A 22,565-nucleotide genomic window follows, 5' to 3' on the forward strand; every position below is an offset into this window, starting at 1 on the left:
CAACTCCGTAGCAAACAAACAAAAAATTGATTAATGGGCAGAAGATCTAGAGGTGCCTGGGTGGCTCAGTTGGTTAAGCATCCCACTTCAGCTCAGGTCATGATCTCACAGTTAGTGGGTTCGAGCCTTGCATCAGGCTCTGTGCTGACAGCTCAGAGCCTGGAGCCTGCTTCAGATGCTGTGTCTCCCCTTCTCTCTGCCCCTCCCCCACCCAAGCTCTGTCTCTCTCTCTCTCAAAAATAAATAAACATTTAGAAAAATTTTTTTAAATGAGCAAAGGACCTGAACAGACATTTTTCAGATGGCTAACAGACACAGAAAAGATGCTCAACATCACTAATCATAAAATGCAAATCAAAACCACAGTGAGATATCACCTCGTATCAGTTAGAATGGCTGTGATCAATAAGGCAAGAAATTATAAGTGTCTACAAGGATATGGAAAAAAGGCAACCCTCATAAACTGCTTGTAGGAATGTAAATTGGTGCAGCCACTATGGAAAAAAGTATAGAGGTTCCTCAAAAACTTAAAAATAGAACTGCCATATGATTAATTCCTTTTCTGGGTATTTATCTGAAGAAAATGAAAATAGTAATTAAAAAAGATATATGCATCCCTGTGCTCATCACAGCATTGTTTATAATCTCATGGATATTGAAATAACATAAATCTCCATCAATGGATGACTGGATTAAGAAGATGTGGTGTATATATACAATGGAATACTACTCAGACATTAAAAAAAGAATGAAATCTTGCCATTTGCAACAACATGGATTGACCTAGAGGGCATTATATTAAATGAAGTAAGTCAGACAGAGAAAAACAAATACCATATGATTTTACTTCTATGTGGAATCTTAAAAATAAATAAATAAATATGTACGTACATACATACATACCTACATAGAACAGAATGGTGGTTGCCAGAGGGGCACTGTTTTGTACAATGGGCAAAATAGGTGAAGGGGGTCAAGAGGTACAGACTTCTAGTTTTAAAATAAGTCCTGTAATGTAATAAACAGCATTGTGGTGCGCATTTGAAAGTTGCCAAAAGAGTGAGTCTTAAAAGTTCTCATGGGGCATGTGGTGGCTCAGTCAGTTAAGCATCACTTCAGTTCAGGTCATGATCTCCCAGTTTGTGAGTTCAGGCCCCGCATGGAGCTCTGTGCTGACAGCTCAGAACCTGGAGCCTGCTTTGGATTCTGTCTCTCCTCTCTCTGCCCCTTCCCCACTGGTGCTCTGTCAATCTCTCCCTCAAAAATAAACATTTAACAAAAAATAAATAAATAAAAGTTTCATCACAAGAAAACAAATTGTAACTTTGCATGGAGACAGATGGTAACTAGACTTACTGATCATTCTACAGTGTATACAAATGTTGAACCGTTATGTTCTACACCTGAAACTAATATGTTACATGTCAGTTATACTTCCATTAAAAATTGTATTTGTTGGGGTGCCTAGGTGGTTCAGTCAGTTAAGCGTCCAACTTGATTTCAGCTCAGGTAATGATCTCAGGGTTGTGAGGTTGAGCCCTGTGTTGGGCTCCACACTGAGCGTGGAGCCTGCTTAAAATTCTCTCTCTCTCTCCCCCTCTCCCTGTACCTCTTCCCCACTGCTCACGTGCATGTGCATGTGCACACACTCTCTCTAAAAAAATACTTCTTGAACAAAAAGATATTTTATGATACATAATCTTCCTTCTTACATAGCTTTAGCTGCTAACCATAGCAAGTAATGCATATAACATGAATCAAGCTCTACTCCCAGCTCTTCCTCAGCACTGACTTAGATTTTTACAGAAAACAATAGTTTCACAAAACAAAATCCAGGCAGATCTTATGAATGTCAGTGTTATTTCTTTTATTTGTTTGACTGGATTCTAGCAGGTTAGTCATAAACTCTTTTAAGAATCTGATGAAAATTGTGGATCTTCTACCCACATGTATCAGCATTTCAAATAATTTTAGGGGGTTTAGGGATATAACCTCCAAGAAGCTCAGTTTTAGAGTTCGTTTACTATATATAGGAGGATAGCCTCCAGTCTAGCCCATCATTGGAATTCTTATAGCTCCGACCCAAAGTAAGACACCTAGTGCAGAGTTAGAGCATAGTGTCTGCTCAATAAATGTTAGTTCCCCTGTATTTCATGAGAAATTCCCTTGGTGTTCCATACATTCCCTTTGGTATTAGTGTTATTTCTCTTATGTTCACCAATGTGGATCTCACGCACAGCCATGGAAGTTGACTTGGTCATTCCCATGGCATTAATGTTACTTACTTCCCTTTGGGTGTAGACATGGATCTTCTCCCCATCAGTAGGACATCTTTCATTCTTTTTGCTCACCCAGCATCTGAACCTCCTCTTACATATGGCACATACGTTACCACCTTACATGTCTGGTTAAAAGATAAAATTCATCTTGTGTTGTAGAAACTGAAAATGAAGATACTTTCTTTCTAGGGTCCCTTTACTAGTACATAAGCATTTAGTGTAGGATCTGACAATTTTATGCATCTATCATGGACTTTGAATTGAGAACTTCATTGTGATACAGTGAAGCAGGGCTCATGGAGAATGGTCTCTGGCAGCAGTGACAGCTGGAATCAGTAGTACCAGTATTATTAGCAACATCTAGAGTCATTGCCAGTGATAACAGCAATACAAGCCAGTGTCTAGTGCCTTGTGGCAATCAGTGGCTTCCAGGCTGAATGAGTTCTTCACATTAAGCCATGCTTGCTAAAGAGCTCAGTATAAGCTTCCTTTTTTGGACATCAGTATTGCTGGTTTCTCCAACATACCATGGCATTTCTTTTTACAAAATCTTCAATAGTAATCTTCGGTCTGAAAATACATATATATTTTATGTATATATACATATATATACATATAAATTTTTAATGGGAATCTTTAGGGAAAGTAAGAATGAATTCTCCACTAATGTGACTCTCAAAATAACAGGTTTAGGGAAACAAGCCATTAGAAAGTGACTTTCTCAGTCACTTTCTTAGGTTCTTTACATGCTGAGAGAAACTAGAGAATATAGCATTTCTTTGCTCATTTTTGAAGCAGATAAGACCATATTCATATATTCATGAATGCTCACTGCTTAAAATTTTCAGTGGTTCATCATTGCACGGAAATGGAATCAGACTCTGCTATTTCTTGGATTTTGGAGTAGGATACTTAACTTAGCTTTTCTGTGTTTCATCTGCTCCTATTTGTATATATATATTTTTAAAGTGAGTAGAGAAATTATAATATCGATGTCAAAGATGTTTTTGATATGTATATCATATATGAAAACCTAGCTCTAGGCAGGTACTCACTAATGAGGCTGTTCTCCTTAATCTGGCATTCAGAGACCTTCATGTTGGATCCCAGCTCACCTTTCCAGGAATCTCTTATCTTATCACTTCCCCTTTCTCCTTCTCTCTTCCCAATGCTTTGGTAACACTAGATATTTTTGTCATACATTAACATGCCATGAACAATTTTGTACATCTACTCTTTTGTTCCCTGTGCTTGGAATGTGCTTCTCCCCTGTTTTCTTAGTCACTCCCCAAAGTTTACCTCAGTTGTCCCAAAACATCTTAAACTCTCTAAAAAGGTTAATTACTTCCTCACATGTACACCCTTGGAAATTTAATTAGAACCAGTTAATTAATCCATTGAGCTAGAGAACTCAAATACAAGTATGTGGATGGGCTTGCATCAGAACTCCTGGGATCCTTTTAAAAACAGAATTCTGGGTTTCACTTTAGACCTACTAAATTAAAATCTCAGGAGATAGGATTAGAGAATATTCTAATATTCTCAGCTTTGACATTGTAAGGGAATTGAGCTTATGGAAGGATGGGGAGGGTCAGACTGAAGGTTAGAAAATCTTCCTGATTCTCTTAATAAATTTGTAGGGGAATTCTGATGTATTCCAATGGACACATTTGAAAAGTAAAAGTGCTGATGTACAGTAGTTTCTTTCAAATAATTAAAAAATAAAAGAAATATGTTTCCCTGTAGATTCCAGAGTTTACACAAATGACAGTCTGGGATACCAGCAAGAACTAATGTTAAACCCAAACATTATGAACTTTTGGCATGGCCTTAAGCAATGTTGAAAGCTTGCTTCATTTTCTTTTTTCCTTATCTCTAACAGGTATATTTAATAAAATATAAGCAACACATAAAGTAATTTTATCAAAATTCTACCTGAATTATAAATAAAATTTTCATGAAATAATTTAGGAAAATCATTTATTTTAATGGAAGAAAGGAAACTACTCTTTAATGTTTTAAAGGAAGAGTTGTTTAATACAGATGTTTCCTAATAATTAATATCACTATAAAATAAGCACACATTTCTTCTAGATATTATTGTCTTTATTACAAAACATATTTTATGTTGAGGTAACATTTCAAAAGATATTTGGCAAAAATCAATTGAATTCTATGTACACAATTTCGCTATGTGCAACATATGTAAAAGACTCAGAGAATAGTTTTCCAGAATTGCACATAGACTGACTTTAGGGAAAAAATAAAGCTAAAAGTTATCTATCTATTCAAAGAGGGATCTCTCTACTATTTCCCACCCAGCCTTCCATATCATATCACCAGTTGTGAGTGAGGCAGTGTTCATGGGAATTCCTCAAAAAGCATCAAAACAAAGTTTTGTTTATCCAAAATACCTCCTGTGCTGTAATTTGAAAGTGTTTTCACAAACTAAATATTTCATCATATAGGATTCACTGTTGCTTATCCCAAGGATAAACAGAATTCTCTTGTCTTCAATGGAGAAATCTTATGCAGTGCTCCAAGTCTAGTGTCCTATTTTGAAGCCCTCCCTGATTATCCAAGGCAGTTAGTCCCATGTTCTGTGCTTCCATGTATTTTGATCATACCTCTTACAGCACTCATCACATTGCATTGTTATAATCCTTGTTTCCCTCATATGTATCCCTCTTTAGCTTTTGAACTTTATTTATCCCTCTATAAGCTCCTCAGGAGCAAGAAACAAGCCTTAAGCTTCATTATATCCCAGCACCTAGCACAGTACCTGGTACGTAATAGAACCTCAATAACTGTTATGTTAATGAGTTAGTAACTATTTCAGTTGTGAAGCTGTACATCTTTCCTTGCTTCCAGTCTCATTGAGTGTGTTCTGGTATCATTTGACAGTATTTAAACCCCTATAAATTGGTGACACTCTAGAAACAAATATAATATCCAGCATTTCCTTTCAGAAAGAAATGGCCTCTGGTTGTCCTTCTGATAAAAACATCAATAAATTATAGTTATAATGATTTCCCTATTCCCCAACCCCCAAGACTCCTGTATGTGAGAGCCACTTCTTAGGAAAGCTAGTGATGCTGATGCTGATGCTAATAGCCATCTTGGCAGTCATTGTCATCTTGATCCCCAATGGGTTTGTTGTGATAAGCATCAACTGTTAATTTTCTGCTTTCTATCTCAGTGTTTCTTGACTGACCATCTTCCTCACTGCTTGATTTGCTCTCAGTAGAGTTGCTGTCTTCTTTTGATTTGCTGCTGTCCTGAGAATCACTGACATCATCTTCTTCAGACTGGCTGTCCTGCTCGGACTGGCTTTCTTTACTCTCGCTCTCTGCTGAGGCACTGTGAGACTGGAGGCCTTCCTGGCTAGAACTATTCTCGTCCTCAGTGGACTCTGGGCTTTCCTTGGATTCACTGTCATTGAGGCTTTCATTGGATTCACTGTCAGTTTGCTCCTCTCTTGATTCACTTTCTGAACTAGAGAGATTGTTCAAGCTGTTCTCTTCACTGGAGTCACTATCTTCCTGATCTTCTGAGTAACTGGTGGTATTATCTGGGTTGTCACCCCTGGACTCACTCACTACATCTTCCTGAGATTCACTACTATTTTCTTGAGATGGCAGATCAACCTCTTGACTAGATTCACTGCTGGGGTCTTGTACATTTTGACTGTCTTCTTGAGACTGATTCTCCTCACTGTCTTCTAGAGATTCACTTTTGCTGTTTTCCCTGGATTGGCTGAGGCCAGCATCTTTGGAATTGGTGTTTTCTGTGGAGTCACTCTTGACATCTTCCATTATGTTGCTATCATCAAGGTCACCTATGTCATCCTCCTCAGAAATGCGGGACTTTCTAAAAATTTTCCTCCTTGGATACTCCATTGATTGGCTGTCAACTGAATCCTGAGTGCTTGCTTGCTCATCGCTCTTTCCTTTTGATTCGACACTAGCACTGCTCATTCTGAGGTTGCCTTTCTCACTCCTGATAGTGTCTGGATCATCATTCTGCATTTCCTCATCATCAAACTCAGAGCCATCCCCATGGCTACTATCCCCTTCACTGCCACCTCCCACCCAGTGTTCCTCACTCTCACTATCTTGAGCAAAGCCACCTCCCTCAGACCTGCTCTTCACCTCATTCTCACTGTCAAGGTCCCTGCTGTCACTGGTAGTATCTTGGGCACTGTCTTCCCCTCGCGGTGCACTGTCTTCCCTGGATTGTGTGATGTCAGCCGAGTCTTCATTACTTTTGAGTCTGGAGTTTCCTTCTTGTGTCTCTTCAGGTCCTGGCCCATTGTCATCATCACCAAAAGTGTCATCTCCACTGTCATCTTCATCATCATCTTTATCATTTCCTTCTTTTCCTCCATTCCTAGAGAGGCCACCAGCTGGTCTATGCACATGTTGATGATCATCAAGGCCCTCCTCTGATTCAACACTGTCACTAGGGTCTTCATTGGCCTGGAGTTTGGGGTTAACAAACATGTCAGTACGCCAGGAGCTGATACAGAGGGTATTATCTAGGCTCTTTCTACTTTCTTCTTCTTATGTCCCTCCTTCTAGCCCATGATCAGTTTTACTGCTCAATAACATCTCTACCAGAGGTTAAAGAGGAAGGAAGAGGAGTTGAAACTCAAGTCATTCCATTTTATATAGACACAGTTCACTCAATGCTGTAGAAATTTTCTCAAAAACCTTTATAGAAATCACATTTATGAAACTCAAATCATATTGTAAGTCTGATCCCAGGAAGAAACTCTCAGAGAATTTTTTTTGTACATTAAAGAGATGGTTTGTAATACTCATCAAATTGTTTGGTTTAAAACAGAGTTTTTAAAAATATTGGGTGATTTTTAAAAGACCCAAATATTTTTTTCTCAACTCTGGGGGGGAAAATGTACTAGGGCAGTATAATGAAACCTTTAGCTAAAATGATAGTAAAATATTATAGTAAGATATACATCTCACCCAAACCGTATTTATACTTCACCCACACAGGCAGAGTTGCCCATAGAAGGCTTAGCTAAAAGACTGCAACTAGTGAGACCACCAGGGAAGCTTATTCTTAGTGTGAGCTCAGAGAGATTATCCCCATAAGTCGAACAATTGTATGCTCTACACAGACAAGGAAAGATAGTGAGTCTTCATTCATTATGCTCTAGAAAAATCTGTTCTCTCTACCATACCCCATAGCAGAGCATCCTTGCCAATTTTGTTTTTTTATTTTTCCACCTGCCCCTACTGATCAATGTCTGACTTTCCATTTGGGAGTACAATATGATGATATGTCTTCCCATTGCTAGATTTACACTGGTGTCCTGGAACTAAGCATCTTTTTAGTTCCCATAATTCAATGGCACATATTACACACTTCTCAAACTGGGACTATTACTTTCATTTGAGAGCTCAGAGAATATGGAGGCAATAAATCACATCTCCAGAAAACAGCCCCAATTCTATGCCTGTAAATTTCTAGACTGTTGCTTTGACAAACCTTTAGTAAATAATGGTAAAAAAAAAAAAAAAAAAAAAACCAAATAATTCATCCTCTAACTGGTTGAAGGTAGAGTGCAACATGGGTCAAAGCTTCAGGGAGAAACCTGGTTCCTGGAATCTCTGGAGCCCCACAGGTTTGAGTTTAGTCAAAATAATAGAAGAGCCAAAAAAGTAATGACATTTAGTCTTAGAAAAATGAAAAAAAAAAAGTGTGCACGCAAGAGAAAGAAAGCCAGCTTTTTATTAAAGGGATATAATTATAAACTAATTCAGCTTTTCTCATTCCCAGAATCACCATTGAGACTGTTTAGACAAGTCATTACTAAAGAAGCTGTTTTATTAAACTTTCTTCAGGGATTTCCTATTCTCTCCTCCAACAAGATACTTAACATGGAGGAGGTCTCTAGACCCAACAAGTGCTTCATGTGAGCCAGAAGGCTTTCTCTGCCTGATCTGAACTACTCCAATTATAAAAGCAACATTTTAGAGTGATAAATGAACAATTACTTGTCTATCATGGTTTATGACCATTTGTGTGTGTGTGTGTGTGTGTGTGTGTGTGTGTGTGTGTTTGTATGTGTATTCTTTTTAACTATGAGCCACAATGTCTACATTCTGGCCCCAGTGATATATATGGAATGAACATCTGAATTCTCCCACTCATTTTTCTTTTCTTATTTTCTGGGACTATTTAGCTAGCATAACCAAAGGTTAGAAAATATTACATTTAGAATTGTTGCCAGGTAATTTAATCTAACATCATTTCCTTCAACTCCTAAGTAGTCTGAAAAGTTAAGAAAGGTCTGTTTAATTACCTGTTCCTCTGAGCTAACTTTACTTTCTTCAGATGACTCACTGCTCTCCTAAAAGGAAAAAGAAGTTGTTTATTTTTCCTGTTAGTAATTCCCAAGGAAAGAAAAATATATGATATACATTAGTTGCTTGCGGTTTGGATTTACTGCTGTCCAAATGGCCTAAGGTGATGAGAAGAGTGTTAAAGTAAATTTACTTTATGAGATGTTTATGACCAAAAAAATGAACAAGATAGTTACCAAGGGTGGTGTTGGTGTCTGAGCCAAATTACCCTGTAAAAAAAGGAAAAAAAACAAGTTACTCCTTCACAGATAGACCATGTCTTGCAAATATTTAAAGTCATTTTAAGGGATTTTTTTTCAGTTTCTTGTCATATATTTTACATTTACATGAGGTATGACATTTTATGGTGAAATGGCAAAAAAAAAAAAAAGTGAATGTGAGGTGACCCAATGGCCTGGAAAAGATCTTGTGGGAAGGTTTTTGTGTTTCTGATACTTCACTTAGAGAAAAAATATACTTTCTTTGAAGCTGGTTGTTCATACAACCTGGATGAAATGTAACATAGGAAAGAAAAACAGCATTGAAGCTTAGAACCTAGATTTAAGTCTCAATTAGCTCCTTGGTTTTGGTTTTATCCCTGAAAACCAACTGTCTGATGTTAGTGCTGAAATTCACATATTCCAAGAAACCCCTAAGTCTTGGGTAAACTGCAATGTTTGGTCACTCTGTGAATTTGAGCAATTCCCTTCACCTGTCCAATGTCAATTTCTTATTTATAAATTAAGAATATTAGCAACAACTGTGCATACTCCACAGACTTGCTGTGAGGATGAAATTGGAAACATCTTGAGAATTTTTCAGTATGATATAAAGAAACAATGCATTTTGAGAACCTCACTTCATAAAATTCAGTAGTAGACAAAACTGAATTGAGAAAGCCACTAAACACTTCTTGAATCACATAAGATCACCTCCATGAGGAAAAAAAAGAAAAAAAAAACAACCAAAAACCTAAGTCTGAAACTTAATCAGGGCATAGTTCTGATTTATTTCACTTTTTGTAATCCTGGTGCCTTCTCCTCATCTACACTCCCCCTTTCCCTCAAGCACAGCAAAACCCTCAAATCCCTCCTGGTTCCACACTGCTAAGTGATGGTTATGAGCTGCAGAGTACAGCACTGGAGCTGCTATCAACATGTCTTTAACAAGCCTCTCAGCTATGCTAGGCAGGGGTATCTCCCCAGAGGAAGGAGATATAATCACTCTAAGTCTTTGCCCTGTAACTCTGCAGGGAGGCACAATGGCAGGCTCTCAGAGATAACTCTGTCTGTTATCATTTGGAATTAAGGGATGAAAGGGAGCAAACATTGGTATTTTTCTCATGCCAAATGTTTGCGGTACTCTAGAGTGTTTGGTTGAATAAGAGGGAGGATCTGCAGTGGCTACTTTTCAATTAACCAGCAGAAAGACATCTCTGATGAAAGTTCATATAAGAAATCCTGCGATGTCTATTCTAATCTCAGGCAGGGACAGGACCCCATCTCAAGCCTCTGACATTATCTGGCCACCACTAATAGTGTTGTGCCCAAGCTGCATCATGTGCAAAAGCCAACAGGAAACAAGGTTATGAGCAAAACACTCTGCCTTAGCATAAAATTTTAAGCATTATTTGTAGTTTCAATCTTGAGAACCTACTGGTCTTCTAGACTTGGCCCTTCCTGAGAGGGATATAACACCCTGATAGAGAATGTGGATTCTGGAGCCAGGGTGACCTGGGTTTAAAGTCTGGCTCTAACACTTACTAACAGTGTAACCTAGACAGACTAGGTTACTCCTTGTGTCTCAGTGTTTTCATGTAAAGCACAGAACAGCCTGGCAATGGTTCTTGAGCCATTCAGAGTCAACACGCAATCAACATTTAGGTGTTATTCCAGAGACTCTGGTATCCTCTCATTCTTCTTTCTCTTCTCACTTTCTAAGACTTGACCTCTTGCCTTCCAGACATCTCCTGGTAAAACAGATCTCTCGTCCTAATCCTTTAAGAGCAGTCTTTTTTTTTTTTTTTTTTTTTTTTTTTTGGAGAGAGCATGAGCAGGGGAGGGAGGGGGAGAGAGAGAATCTTGAGCAGGCTGCATGCCCAGTGCAGAGCATGACAGGGGCTCAGTCTCTCAACGGTGAGATCACGATCTGAGCTGAAATCAAGGGTCAGACGCTTAACCAGCTGAGCCAGCTGGCACTCCAAAGAGCAGCCTTGGTTCACTGTCATCCATCCCCTTCTGCTACTGCACACATCCATTATGAAAATAAAATTAAATGGAAAAAATGCCTCCTTACCAAATTATACTATTAAGTTGAAGTCGAAGCATTATATGAACTAATTTTTTTCATATGAACTAGAAATTATAGCCCTATATCTTAGATTAAGGTATTCATTAAATCATTAGCAGTTTCAACATTTGCAGTGGAGCCAATTTGGTTATACTATGATATTAAATTAAAAATATTTTTTAATCTTATTTCTACTCACCATCCATTCTTCAGAGCTCTCAGATTCAGTATTATGATACCTGGCTACCTGGAAAATTTAGTATACATGGTTAGCCCACAGAGAAATTTCCAAGGCAGTAGCTATGGACACTTAGGAGCAGTGACAGTCAAATTTTAGCATGAATCAGAATCACCTAGATGCCATGTTAAACCAAAAATTGCCACATCCTTAGAGAGTACAGCTCAGTAGGTCTGAGGCAGGACCTGAGAATTTATATTTCTAACAAAATCCTACTTGATGCTGCTGCTGCTCAGGGGATGACACTTTGAGAACCATTGATGATGAAGAAAAATGAGAATCCTAGCTATGTGAATAAACAGCATAAGGAATAATTCAGATGATATTTTAAAGAAAACAGCTTCCTAAGAAACTACTGTTTTCATCTAGAGCCAGCCATCTGGCTTATAGCCAATGCAAATTGTGGAATCTTAGGTATAAATGGCCTTTTTTCATATATCTCTGCCATGATACTTACTGGGAGAGCACAGGACAACCCCCAAAGGAACAAAAGCAGGATGCTGGTCTTCATAGCCGGCAGTGGCAACTCTGCCTGTGATGAAGGACAGAAGATATTTTCCTTAATGCTAAAGAAATACAGCTTTAACTTTTTGACATTTTCTTCCTATTGAAAAGCACAACTCATCCAAATGTCCATCAACTGATGAATAGATAAATAAAAAGTACTGTATCTATACAATGGAATATTATTCACCCATAAAAAGGAATGAAGTACTGATACATGCTACAAAGCAGAGGAACCTTGAAAACATTATACTGAGTGAAAGAAGCCAGGCACAATATTGTATGATTCCTTTTGTATGAACTGTCCCAAATAGGCAAATCTATAGAGATAGAAAGGATGTGTTTGCCCAGGACTGGAGGAGAGTTTGAGGGTGATAGGTTAAGGAATGAATTTTGGAGGTGATGAAAATGTTCTAAAACTGATTTTGCTGAAGGTTGTACAGCTCTATGCAATGGCTAAAAGTTAATGAACTGTACACTTCAAGTGTGTAAAGTATATATTGAATTATATCTCAGTAAACTGGTTAAAAAGAAACCTCACTTCTAAGAGACAAATTGGAAATACTTCAGTGAGAAGGTCTATAAATGCTTCTTCCCTAACACACAAAATAGGACAAATAGAGGAACAAGTAAAGAAAGAGGAATCAAGAAATTTCTGATCAATTCACTTTTATGATAATTATGCACATTATTGTGGCACAGCAACCTGGCAAATACACACCTAAACCAAAATGTACTGATACCATCGATAGGTCATCATCATTTGTCTATATACGCACATATATACATACACACATTGCTTCTCGGTCACATTTATAACTTCGAAATAATATTTAAACAACATAGATTGTTTTTGCCTTTTGTCTTCCTGATCTGCAGAGGTTTACTATGGCAGCTTACATAGTACAGCTCCAGAAAGCTCTTAATATCTACTGTGCTACAATTGGTCATATATTATACATAGATTATACTAAATTCTTTCATTTAAATGACTAAATTCAGTCATTTGCATTACTGAAGGATCTCAGGAAGATTAGAGCTTTGGGACGTACTTGTGAATTACGCTGAGAGAAACATGCCAAATCAAACTGTATTTTCCTGAAGGGTGGCTTCATTTCACACCTCAAGAACTGGTGGTTTGGAAAACAACTTGTTCTGTATCTAAAAATAGATTTACTACATGCTAATGCAAAAGGTTATTGAAATGATCTAAAGGAAAAATAATTTGCCCGGCACTTGTTAGCCTTGTAGTTGCCCTAATAAATTAGTCAGATGGATTTCCATACATTTTGTGCAAAATCCTGAAAGTTTATTTCAGACTTCACTTTTGTTTTTAAGATACTCTGAATGATTTTAATCTCCGATCTAAGAAATAAGAATACATTGCTCACTAATGTCTGGATATGCTGAATAATGTCTGTAACATTGAGCCCTAGAAGTCATCTAATCTTATTTTTTAATTTATTCAAGAAAACAGTAGAAATCCGAAGGAAACTGAGAATGTTGCTCATTTCTACTTTCAGGTCAAATGGTCCAATAGATTCTCCCATTTTATATCATGAGCATTATCTCACTTCAACATAGTTGTTCTTCATTTGTGGTATTTTCTTTATTCTAATTCAGCATAGTTCATATTAGTCTTTGTGTTTTGATATTTTTAGCTCTTTTTCAAATCCTCTACCTAAAATTAACAGAAAAACATATGAAAATGCTCAACTCCATCTAAAACCTAATTCAAAAAAATATTACTTCTGAAGGAAACCAGAATATCTTGCATCCCAAAATATGCTTCCTTGACATAAAAATTATTTCGAGCTAAAGGCCTTTGGGAAACAGCAAATGCAAGAAAGATGCTCTGATCCTCCTTTATCTTCCTGAAAGCAAGAAACTCCCATGTGAAAGTTGGCTTCACTACACCAAGAGGAAGGAAGACACTCTCATCCTGAGAGAAGAAAGGTTAAGGCTGAGAGAAATCTGTACAAACCTTGTTAAACTAATCCTGTCTTCCTAATCACTTCCCTGTAATTTACATCCCAGCCCAAAGCCCCTTGTCTTGTCAGTTCTTTACAGGTGTATTGTTCCTTTATCTAAAAGGTAGAAAAGCCTTCTGTGATCACTCCTTCAGGACTTCATTCTCTTATGAAGGCTCTCATGGAGATGTAAAAATGTTAATGAAACATGTTTGCTTTTCTCCAGCTAATCTGATTTATGTCAGTTTAATTCTTAAACCCAGCTGGAGACCCTACAAGAGTAGAGGAAAATTTTTCCTCCACTCTATTTCCCGTTAGTTCCCACAATCAAAGTTTTTTTTGTTTTTTGATTTGTTTTGTTTTGTTTTTTTAAGTTCATAGGTTCATTTTTTTAAGGAACATTTCCCTTAAATGTGATATTCTCAAAATAACTACATGCTAATGGTTTTGGTGTCACAGGTCGAATGAAAATTAGATTGTTCACCATTTTAATTTTCAAAGTGAAATTTGAGTAGGGTGATAATCTCTGATGTTCTTCTGAAAGCTAGCAATATTCCAGACTTGATAAAGGCCAATAGAGTTCTCCTCTTGTTTTTGTTTTGTTTTGTTGATTCTCTTTTATCTAAATAGGAAAAAAAAACTTAAGGGATGCCCTAAACTAATGAATGTTGTGTATTTTTGCAAAGAAAGTATGTGTTTCCAGTGTTCAAGTTTCTTAGGGATAGAATATTATGAAACATAAGAAAGATGCAGTAACTTGCTTGTGCTTCTAGAAATACCATTTAGCACCCTGACCTAAAGCAATAATTTCCTGAACAAAAATAAAAGACAGCCTGGGGTCCTGTAAGAGCTGAAGTTGCCTCTCATAGAATATATAGTCTGCCATCAAGCATTAAAAGAAGTCAGATCTTTAACCCTAATTTAGGCTTTCAATTAGTGTTTTTATTTTTTATTTTATTTTTTTAAGTTTATGTATTTATTTTGAGAGAGAAAGCACAAGTGGGGGAGGGGAAGAGAAAGAGAAGGAGAGAGAGAGAATCCCAACCAGGCTCTGCACTGTCAGCATGGAGCCTCACATGGGGCTTGAACTCACAGACCATGAGATCATGACCTGAGCCAAAGTCAAGAGCTGGACGTTTAACTGACTGAGCCACCCAGGTGTCCCTCATTATTACTTTTTTAAAATAAAATGGAATTTGGCCAGGATATGATTATATCAGGATTTCAGAGAACCAAACAAATAAGGCAATAAAACTATCAAATCCTTCCAATTATATTTGTCTTGAGGTCAATTACAATCAATCCTACATCATATGCCTTCAACCACAATAAAATAACTCCAAGGTGCCCTAAAATTCAAATTAAAATTTGGAAGGTGTCTAAGCATTTGAGGCACATTGGTCCACATTACCATTTTGGGGTAGGTAAGTGGACTAATGCCCTTAGAAAACTGTTCACACATTTTAACCAACCAACCACATCAAAGTAGGATAGTGCATTTGGCCCTCAGGTAAACAGAAAGTATGGTTCACTAGAAGCTATTGCTCCTAAAGAAAAGACAGGTTGCTTGAAGTACTGCTATTACATGTGGGATTTTCTAGATGTAACAGAGAATGCATTGCCTGACCACAATTCCCATTTTCTATTATGGAAGACAGACACTTCTGATTTGGATGAAGTGGAATAAATGCAGTAAATAAAAATACACATGGATTGGAATATATATTTCTTAAGTATTCTATGCTAGAAAATGTTTTTAAAAGATAGTTATACTCAACATTTTATTGCATTCTGTTTGCAAGGCATCATGCTAACACAAATACCTAAGTAGACAATACAAAAATACTGTAATTATCACATCCTTGGTTTATTTCAGTAGTCTTAGCATCTTCTTTCAGTTACTCAGTTCATAATGAATATTATTGGATATATCTAGATTAATAGCATTAAATGATTTTAATTTAAAAGACTATATTTTGGAAGTCCTGCTAGTCTACTTTAGATTCTTTCATAATGTTTTGTAGGCCATGAACGTCATTATATCCATAAAACCTAAATGTAAAATTTTGTTTTGCTAATTAAAGCTAATCTTCAAAATGACTCTCCATAGGCCTCCTGAATGCAGAGGTCTAATTAGAGTAATATAGAGAACATCTGGTTCTATTGACTTAACATGTCACTTGAATATCATTATTTGCTGTGGCATAAACATCAGGCACAAAACTGGGAATCATTTTAACCCAAGGCTCAGCTCTCCCCATCTTTCTTCTGCATGGCATAATGCCTCTCAACATATATACATGTTTAATATTTTCCAAACATAGCAGAAGTCATTTTAAAATTTTTCAAAAATGAAAATTTCTTACCCTCTTCAGTTCACAAAGACTTTTCCCCAAAAGTCTCAACAATGAGTCTGAAGTTCTCACAGAGGAAATCTATGCCCAGTGAAGCCACTCTTGTGTTGATGTTCTGATGTTCACTTCTCTCATGGTGCAGGAATTTAAACTCTGCTTCAGCTTTTCATAGCCAATCAACCTCAGGCAGGGGGTGACTGACATCACAAGGTGTCACCGGGACTCCAATACACCCACACTTCCTCCAACTTGCAGAGGCAGATTTTCCCTAAAAAGCTCTTGTGGTTCCCAAATGACTAGACTAGTTTCCATTAAATTGAAGATCTTCCTAAAGCTTTATTTTGATTTCTAAATATATGTCATTCACATCCATGAAGGCTTATGAGCATTATAAACAATGACAATGTTTTCCACCTACTGACAGATCCCAGCAGACACATGGATGGGAAAAGGAGAGGCAAGGAGTGGGCAGAAAGTTTCCTGTTAATGTACATTTCCAGGTTGTACATGAAGAACCTTCTAAAATACTAGATTTGCCTAAATTGATGGTGTTGAGAATATAAGCTTTTATCCTCTCCCTTCTTATCTTTTAACAACCTCTACTGCTTACCTCCTTTTCCTCCCATCTCCCTAACCCCTATATACACACAAAAGTCCAAAATTCTTGGTAATCTAATGAAGCATTACTTACAGAATTCTGTGGTGATTGGAAATGTTAAGTTACCACCCTAAGTAATTTTTGTTTTTAACCAAAAATAATTTAAATCTAACACTTCATTATTCCCTCCAACTTCTTGCCACATTTTGGATTTAACTCTGGTGACTCTGGGGCTCCTTCGTGGCTCAGTCAGTTAAGCATCTGACTTTGAGGTCATGATCTCACAGTTCGCAGTTCATGAGTTCGAGCCCTGCATTGGGCTCTGTGCTGACAGCTCTGAGCCTGGAGCCTTCTTTGGATTCTGTGTCTCCCTCTCCCTCTGCCCCTCCCCTGCTCGCTCTCTCTCTCCCTCTCCCTCTCTCTCTCTCTCTCTCTCTCTCTCTCTCTCTCTCTCAAAAATAAACATTAAAAAATGGTTATAAAAAATAACTCTGGTGACTCTTTGAAATCAGAATTGGATAAAGGGGAAGCCTAGATGGGTGGCATATGGAAAAACCAAGTTCCAGGAGACTCTGCCATCACTGAAAATGTAGTGAAACAGATAAAATAGTAATTGCCAGGAGTCTTCAGGGGAGTACTGAAGATTGTTGGAGGGAGCTGGAAGTGAGTTGGCACCTCCCAAAGAGAATGCTTAAGTAACAATGGGATGATCACTGAACAACTATTTAAAGAATATAAGTTACCAAAATTTAACTTCCTCAAGAGTGGAGATATTTGCTTTGTTTACTGGTGTATATCCAGGACCCTAATACCTAGGTTCCTGAGTCATAATAAATACTCAATAAAGACTTTTATGAATAACCTAATAGATTGCTTTAAAATGGGCTGATCTATTAGTTTGTGTGACTCACTGTAATTTTTTGAACATGTTGATGACTTTTGGAAGTTTTCTTTAATGTTTATTTTTGAGTGAGAGAGAGAGAGAGAATGAGCAGGGAGGGGCAGAGAGAGAGGGGGATAGAGGATCTGAAGCAGGTTCTGCGCTAACAGCAGAGAGCCCGATGTAGGGCTCAAACTCACGAACTGCAAGAACATGACCTGAGTGAGATCATGACCTGAGCAAAGTCAGACGCTTTAACTGACTGAACCACTCAGACACCCCTGGCTGTTGGAAGTGTTAGTTGATACTCCTACCAAGCTGGTTCTAGAGAATTGGGGTATGCAACTTTATCCAGAAAACAAATGTCAAATATATGAATTCTCAACTTATTCATTGTGAACTCAGTGGGGTGGGAGGGGGCAGAAAATGAGGAGAAAGGAGTCTACTTTGATATAAGGTTGATTAGAAGACCAGACTTAATATGAGGAAGCTATAAATTCCCAATGTTCTGTTCTGGTTCTCAGTTACACTCCCAGGTGGTTTCATGGGTCTTGACTGAGGTCTATCATATAAGAACCTTTTAATCATATGTCAGAGTGGATCCTGGGAAGATTTTGGTGGAGGATGTTATAGGACATTGTTTTAGAATTCAAGATAACTCGCTCATATGGTTGTCTTCTGGGAGTTCAGCTGAAACTCTTATTCTGAACACTTCAGTTCTCCTTTACATGGCCTCTTTTTGTGGCTTGGCCTTCTCACATGGTGGCTGGGGTCCAAGAGCTGCCCAAAATATCACTCTCTATATTCTATGGTCAGATCAGCTACAGGGCCATCCCAGATTCAGAAGGAGAAAAAGTCTGTGCCTTTTGGTGTGAGGATCAGAATGAATGTGCAGGGAACAGAGGAAAGGTTCAGGCCATTTTGGAGACTGGTTACAACACTACATGATAGGTTATACCCACAAACTCCAAACAAAGTGGCTGAGGACAAACTGCCAACTACCACAAGACCTACGTTATCTATGCAGGAGTAAGCAGTATATGTTCTGCCAAAGCAAGCCCTATGCATGAGTAAGCAGAAGGAAGCATTCATAACAATACCAAAATCAAAGCAATACAAAAAACTCCTAATTGCCCAACACTGGAAGATGCTAACAAATTCATTATTTTTTTAACAGAGTGTAGTTGACATACAATATGTTATTAGTTTCAGGTGTACAGTATAGTAATTCAACATTTATATACATTATGAAGTGATCGCTATAATCTAGCTACCATTGGCCCCCATGCAAAATTACTACGTATTATTAATTATATTCCCTATGTTATACATTGTTTCTCCATGTCCTATCTTTTATAACTGGAAGTGTGTACCTTTTAGTCCCCTTCCTCTATTTTGTCCCTGTAACCCATTCCCCCTGGTAACTTCCAGATTGTTCTCTGTATCTATGAGTCTATTTCTGTTTTGTTGTTTTATTTTTTAGAGTCACATATAAGTGAAATAATATATTTGCCTTTCTTTGATTCTTTTCACTTAGCATAATTCCCTCTAGCTGCATTCATGTTAGGGGAAATGACAAGATTTCATTGTTTTTTATTGCTGAGTAATATTCCATTATGTATATACATCTTCCATTGTGTATATACATCTTTATCCATTCATCTATTGATGAACACTAAGGTTGCTTCCATACTTGGCTATTATAAATAATGCTGCAGTGAAAATAATTATTCATATATCTTTACATATTTTGGATATTAACCCCTTAATAGATACATTATTTGAAAATATCTCCTCCCATTCAGAGGGAAGCCTTATGTTTTATTGCTTTCCTTCTCTATGCAATTTTTTTTTTTTTTAGTTTTATGTAGTCCCACTTGTTTACTTTTGTTTTTCTTGCCCTTGTATAAGGAGACAGATCCAAAAAATATTGCTAAGACTGATGTCTCATACTACCTATGTTTTCTTGGATTTTTATGATTTCTAGTCTTGCATGTATTTAATCCACTTTGAGTTTATTTTTTATATGGTATAAGAAAGTTTCATTCTTTCATATTTTAGCTGTTCCATTGAAGATTAATTGACTGCATAAGCATGGGGTTTATTTCTAAATTCTATTCTGTTCCATTGATCTATGTGTTTGGTTTTGTGCAAGTACCATACTGTTTTAATTGCTATAACTTTGTAATATAGTTTGACATCAGAGAGACATATGATAACCCCAGCTTTGTTCTTCTTTCTCAAGATTACTTTGGCTACTCAGGGTATTTTTTGGTTCCATACAAATTTTAAGTTATTTGTTCTAGTTCTGTGAAAAATGCCATCGATATTTTGATAGGGTTTGCATTGAATCTGTAGATTTTTTTTTGAGCACCATGGACATTTTAACAATATTAATTATTTCATTTCATGAATATAGTGTGTCTTTCCATTTATTTGTGTCATCTTCAATTTCTTTCATAAATATTCTATAGTTTTCAAGTACAGGTCTTTCGCCCTTTTGCTTAAATTTATTCCTAGGTGTTTTAATCATTATGATGCAATTATGAGTGGCATTGTTGTCTTAATTTCTCATCCTGATCACTACAAAATTCATTATTTTAAAACTTTATATAAAAGAAGATAATTAAACATTTATTCTGTGTTTCTTTATGAACTATGCCACTGAGTAACAGATGAGGAAGTTTCTCTTTATAGACATGAATGAAGAAGGAAGGATATAATTAGAACACCATCACTTTGCAAACCCAAATCAAATTGCAGACTCAGTCAGCAGAACCCAGACTGGGAACATTTATAGGACAAACACCCTGATTTCATCAACAACTAAATTCAAGTAAGAGAGCAAGAGAGAGAAACCTATAGATTCAAATAGACCTAAGAGACATAGCAACCACCATGTGTAATAATGTATTCATTTTATTTGTATCCTAATTCCAAAAAATATGCTGGAAAATATGAAATTTATTAAAATATTGGAAATGTGAACACTGACTTGAAATTTTATGATTTTAAAGAACTATTATTATTAGCATGATAATGGGACTATAGTATTTAAGCATTCTTAACTTAAAGATACTGAGATACTACGATGTCTAGAATTTGCTTCAAAATAAGTGAAAGATGATAAGTGGGTAGGGAAACAGATGAAACCAACTTTGCCATGAATTAATCACCCCTGAAGCTAAGTATGGACAATAATTATATTATACTATTTCTCTAATTTTATATATTTTGAAATTTTCCATTCTAAAAAGTTATGGAAAAAAATTATGCCTGATACTTAGCCAGGCCTCTAGCATGCATAGGGTTATCAAATGTTTTATTGTCTAGGAAATCTATTTCCTTATTTTTATGTTATCAATACTAAACTCAGATTTTTTATAATTAAAGGGTAACATAAAAATTACAAAATTATGATTATTAGAAACATTACTTAATAATTTAAAGTAGAGGGCTCCTGGGTGGCTCAGTCAGTTGAGAATCTGACCCTTGATTTTGGCTCAGATCATGATCCTAGGTTCATGGGAGTGAGCCCACATTGGGCTCTTGTGCTGAACGTAGACCCTGCTTAAGATTCTCTCTCTTTGCCCTCTCCCCTGCTCACACTGTGTCTCTCTTTCTCTAAAATAAAAATAAAAATATAATTTAAAGGACAGTCTATACAATTTAAGTGTATGAAGTGCAGATGGAATAGATCATTTTATTGTATGTGAATTATATTTATTAAAATGCAAACTCAACACAATGAGCATTCAATAAGATGTCCTGATAAGATACATAAATTAAAGATTACAATTATCGCTTCTTCCTTACTCATGTGATATTATAGTTTTGAATTTAAATGGGTGAAATAAAACACACTAAATAGTGTGGCATCTTTCTCCAGGCAATATTCTTATGAATTAGTATCTTGTTTTCATTTTAAAACATGTAATTTAGGTAAAGTAAGGTTATTTTCTGGGGAAAAAATGAAACTTTTTAAAAATTCCAATATAGTTAACATTCAGTGTTATATTAGTTTTAAGTGTACAATATAGTGATTCAACATTTTATCCATTACTCAGTGCTCATCATGGTAAATGTACTCTTAATCCTCTTCACCTATTTCTCCCATCCCCCAACCCACTTCCCCTCTGGTACCATCAGTTTGTTCTCTATAGTTAAGAGTCTGTTTTTTGGATGGTCTCTTTTTTCCTTGTTCATTTCTTTTGTTTCTTAAATTCCATGTATGAGTGAAATTTAATGGCATTTGTCTTTCTCTGACTGACTTATTTCAACTTAGCATTTCTTCTCTAGATCCATCCATATTATTGCAAATAACAAGATTTCATTCTTTTTTATGGCTGAGTAGTATTCCATCATGCATCTATGTGTCTGTATGTATGTGTCCATATAGACCACAGCTTCTTTATCCATTCATCTATCAGTGGACACTTGGGCTTCTTCCATAATTTGACAATTATAAATAATGCTGCGGTAAACATAGGGGTGCATATATCTTTTCACATTAGTGTTTTGTTCTTTGAAACAATTAGGTTTTTTAAGTTTGCATTTGTATATTTGTCAAACATTTGCTCGGCTGTTGATTTTTGTATTTTCTTTGTGTTAGAAACTGTTCTAGGCACTGGCAACTACCTTAGATTCTACCAATAAAAAAAAAAACACATGCAAAGTATTAATACAATATAACATCACATTTTAAAGAATTAATAGGCTCTGATAGATAATACAGTTCCTTAATCTATACATATGTATTAAAAAGACTTCTAGCACCATATTTTTTTGTATGAATTCAAAAAACACATACCCAAAACAACACAACAGAGTTTTCTAAGTTATCCTTACGTTAAAAGACATACAGCAAAATATGAGATTTCAGCTGCCTGCAGAATATGAGGAATGGAGAAGAGATAGAGTGTGTGGATTGAAGCTAAAAGGAAAAATAAAATAAAATAATAGCCTACCATTAGCTTAAAATAATTAATAACTCAGTTGTCTGCTACCTAAGGCAAAACAGCAGTGGATAAGGTAGAATATGTAAAGGAAGAAAAAAGGAAAATACTGCCTAGAATTATTACATAT

At 36.4% G+C, this 22,565-nt stretch overlaps 1 protein-coding gene across 1 annotated transcript; it reads right to left on the reverse strand.

Moving 5' to 3' along the window:
• Window positions 1-4,301: 4,301 nt before the first annotated feature.
• Window positions 4,302-16,219, reverse strand: DMP1 (dentin matrix acidic phosphoprotein 1). The gene is made up of 6 exons (XM_043572215.1): window positions 16,015-16,219; window positions 11,632-11,706; window positions 11,136-11,183; window positions 8,845-8,877; window positions 8,608-8,655; window positions 4,302-6,757 (listed from the first exon to the last, which is right to left on the reverse strand). Exons 2-6 carry the CDS (start codon window positions 11,683-11,685, stop codon window positions 5,387-5,389), a joined length of 1,554 nt encoding a protein of 517 aa, XP_043428150.1. The 5' UTR covers window positions 11,686-11,706; window positions 16,015-16,219; the 3' UTR covers window positions 4,302-5,386.
• Between the last annotated feature and the right edge of the window lie 6,346 nt (window positions 16,220-22,565).

The sequence above is a fragment of the Prionailurus bengalensis genome, chromosome B1 (genome assembly GCF_016509475.1).
Source record: "Prionailurus bengalensis isolate Pbe53 chromosome B1, Fcat_Pben_1.1_paternal_pri, whole genome shotgun sequence".
Classification (NCBI taxonomy): domain Eukaryota; kingdom Metazoa; phylum Chordata; class Mammalia; order Carnivora; family Felidae; genus Prionailurus; species Prionailurus bengalensis.

Bases quoted from the DNA above. Each gene is read 5' to 3' on its own strand.
- DMP1 (XM_043572215.1), bottom strand. From the start codon at position 11,685: ATGAAGACCAGCATCCTGCTTTTGTTCCTTTGGGGGTTGTCCTGTGCT. The intron at 8,656-8,844 runs GTAACTATCTTG...TTTTCCTTTTAG, and splicing joins AGACACCAACACCACCCTTG to GAGAGCAGTGAGTCATCTGA. The intron at 6,758-8,607 runs GTAATTAAACAG...CCCAAACTCCAG, and splicing joins AAGTTAGCTCAGAGGAACAG to GCCAATGAAGACCCTAGTGA.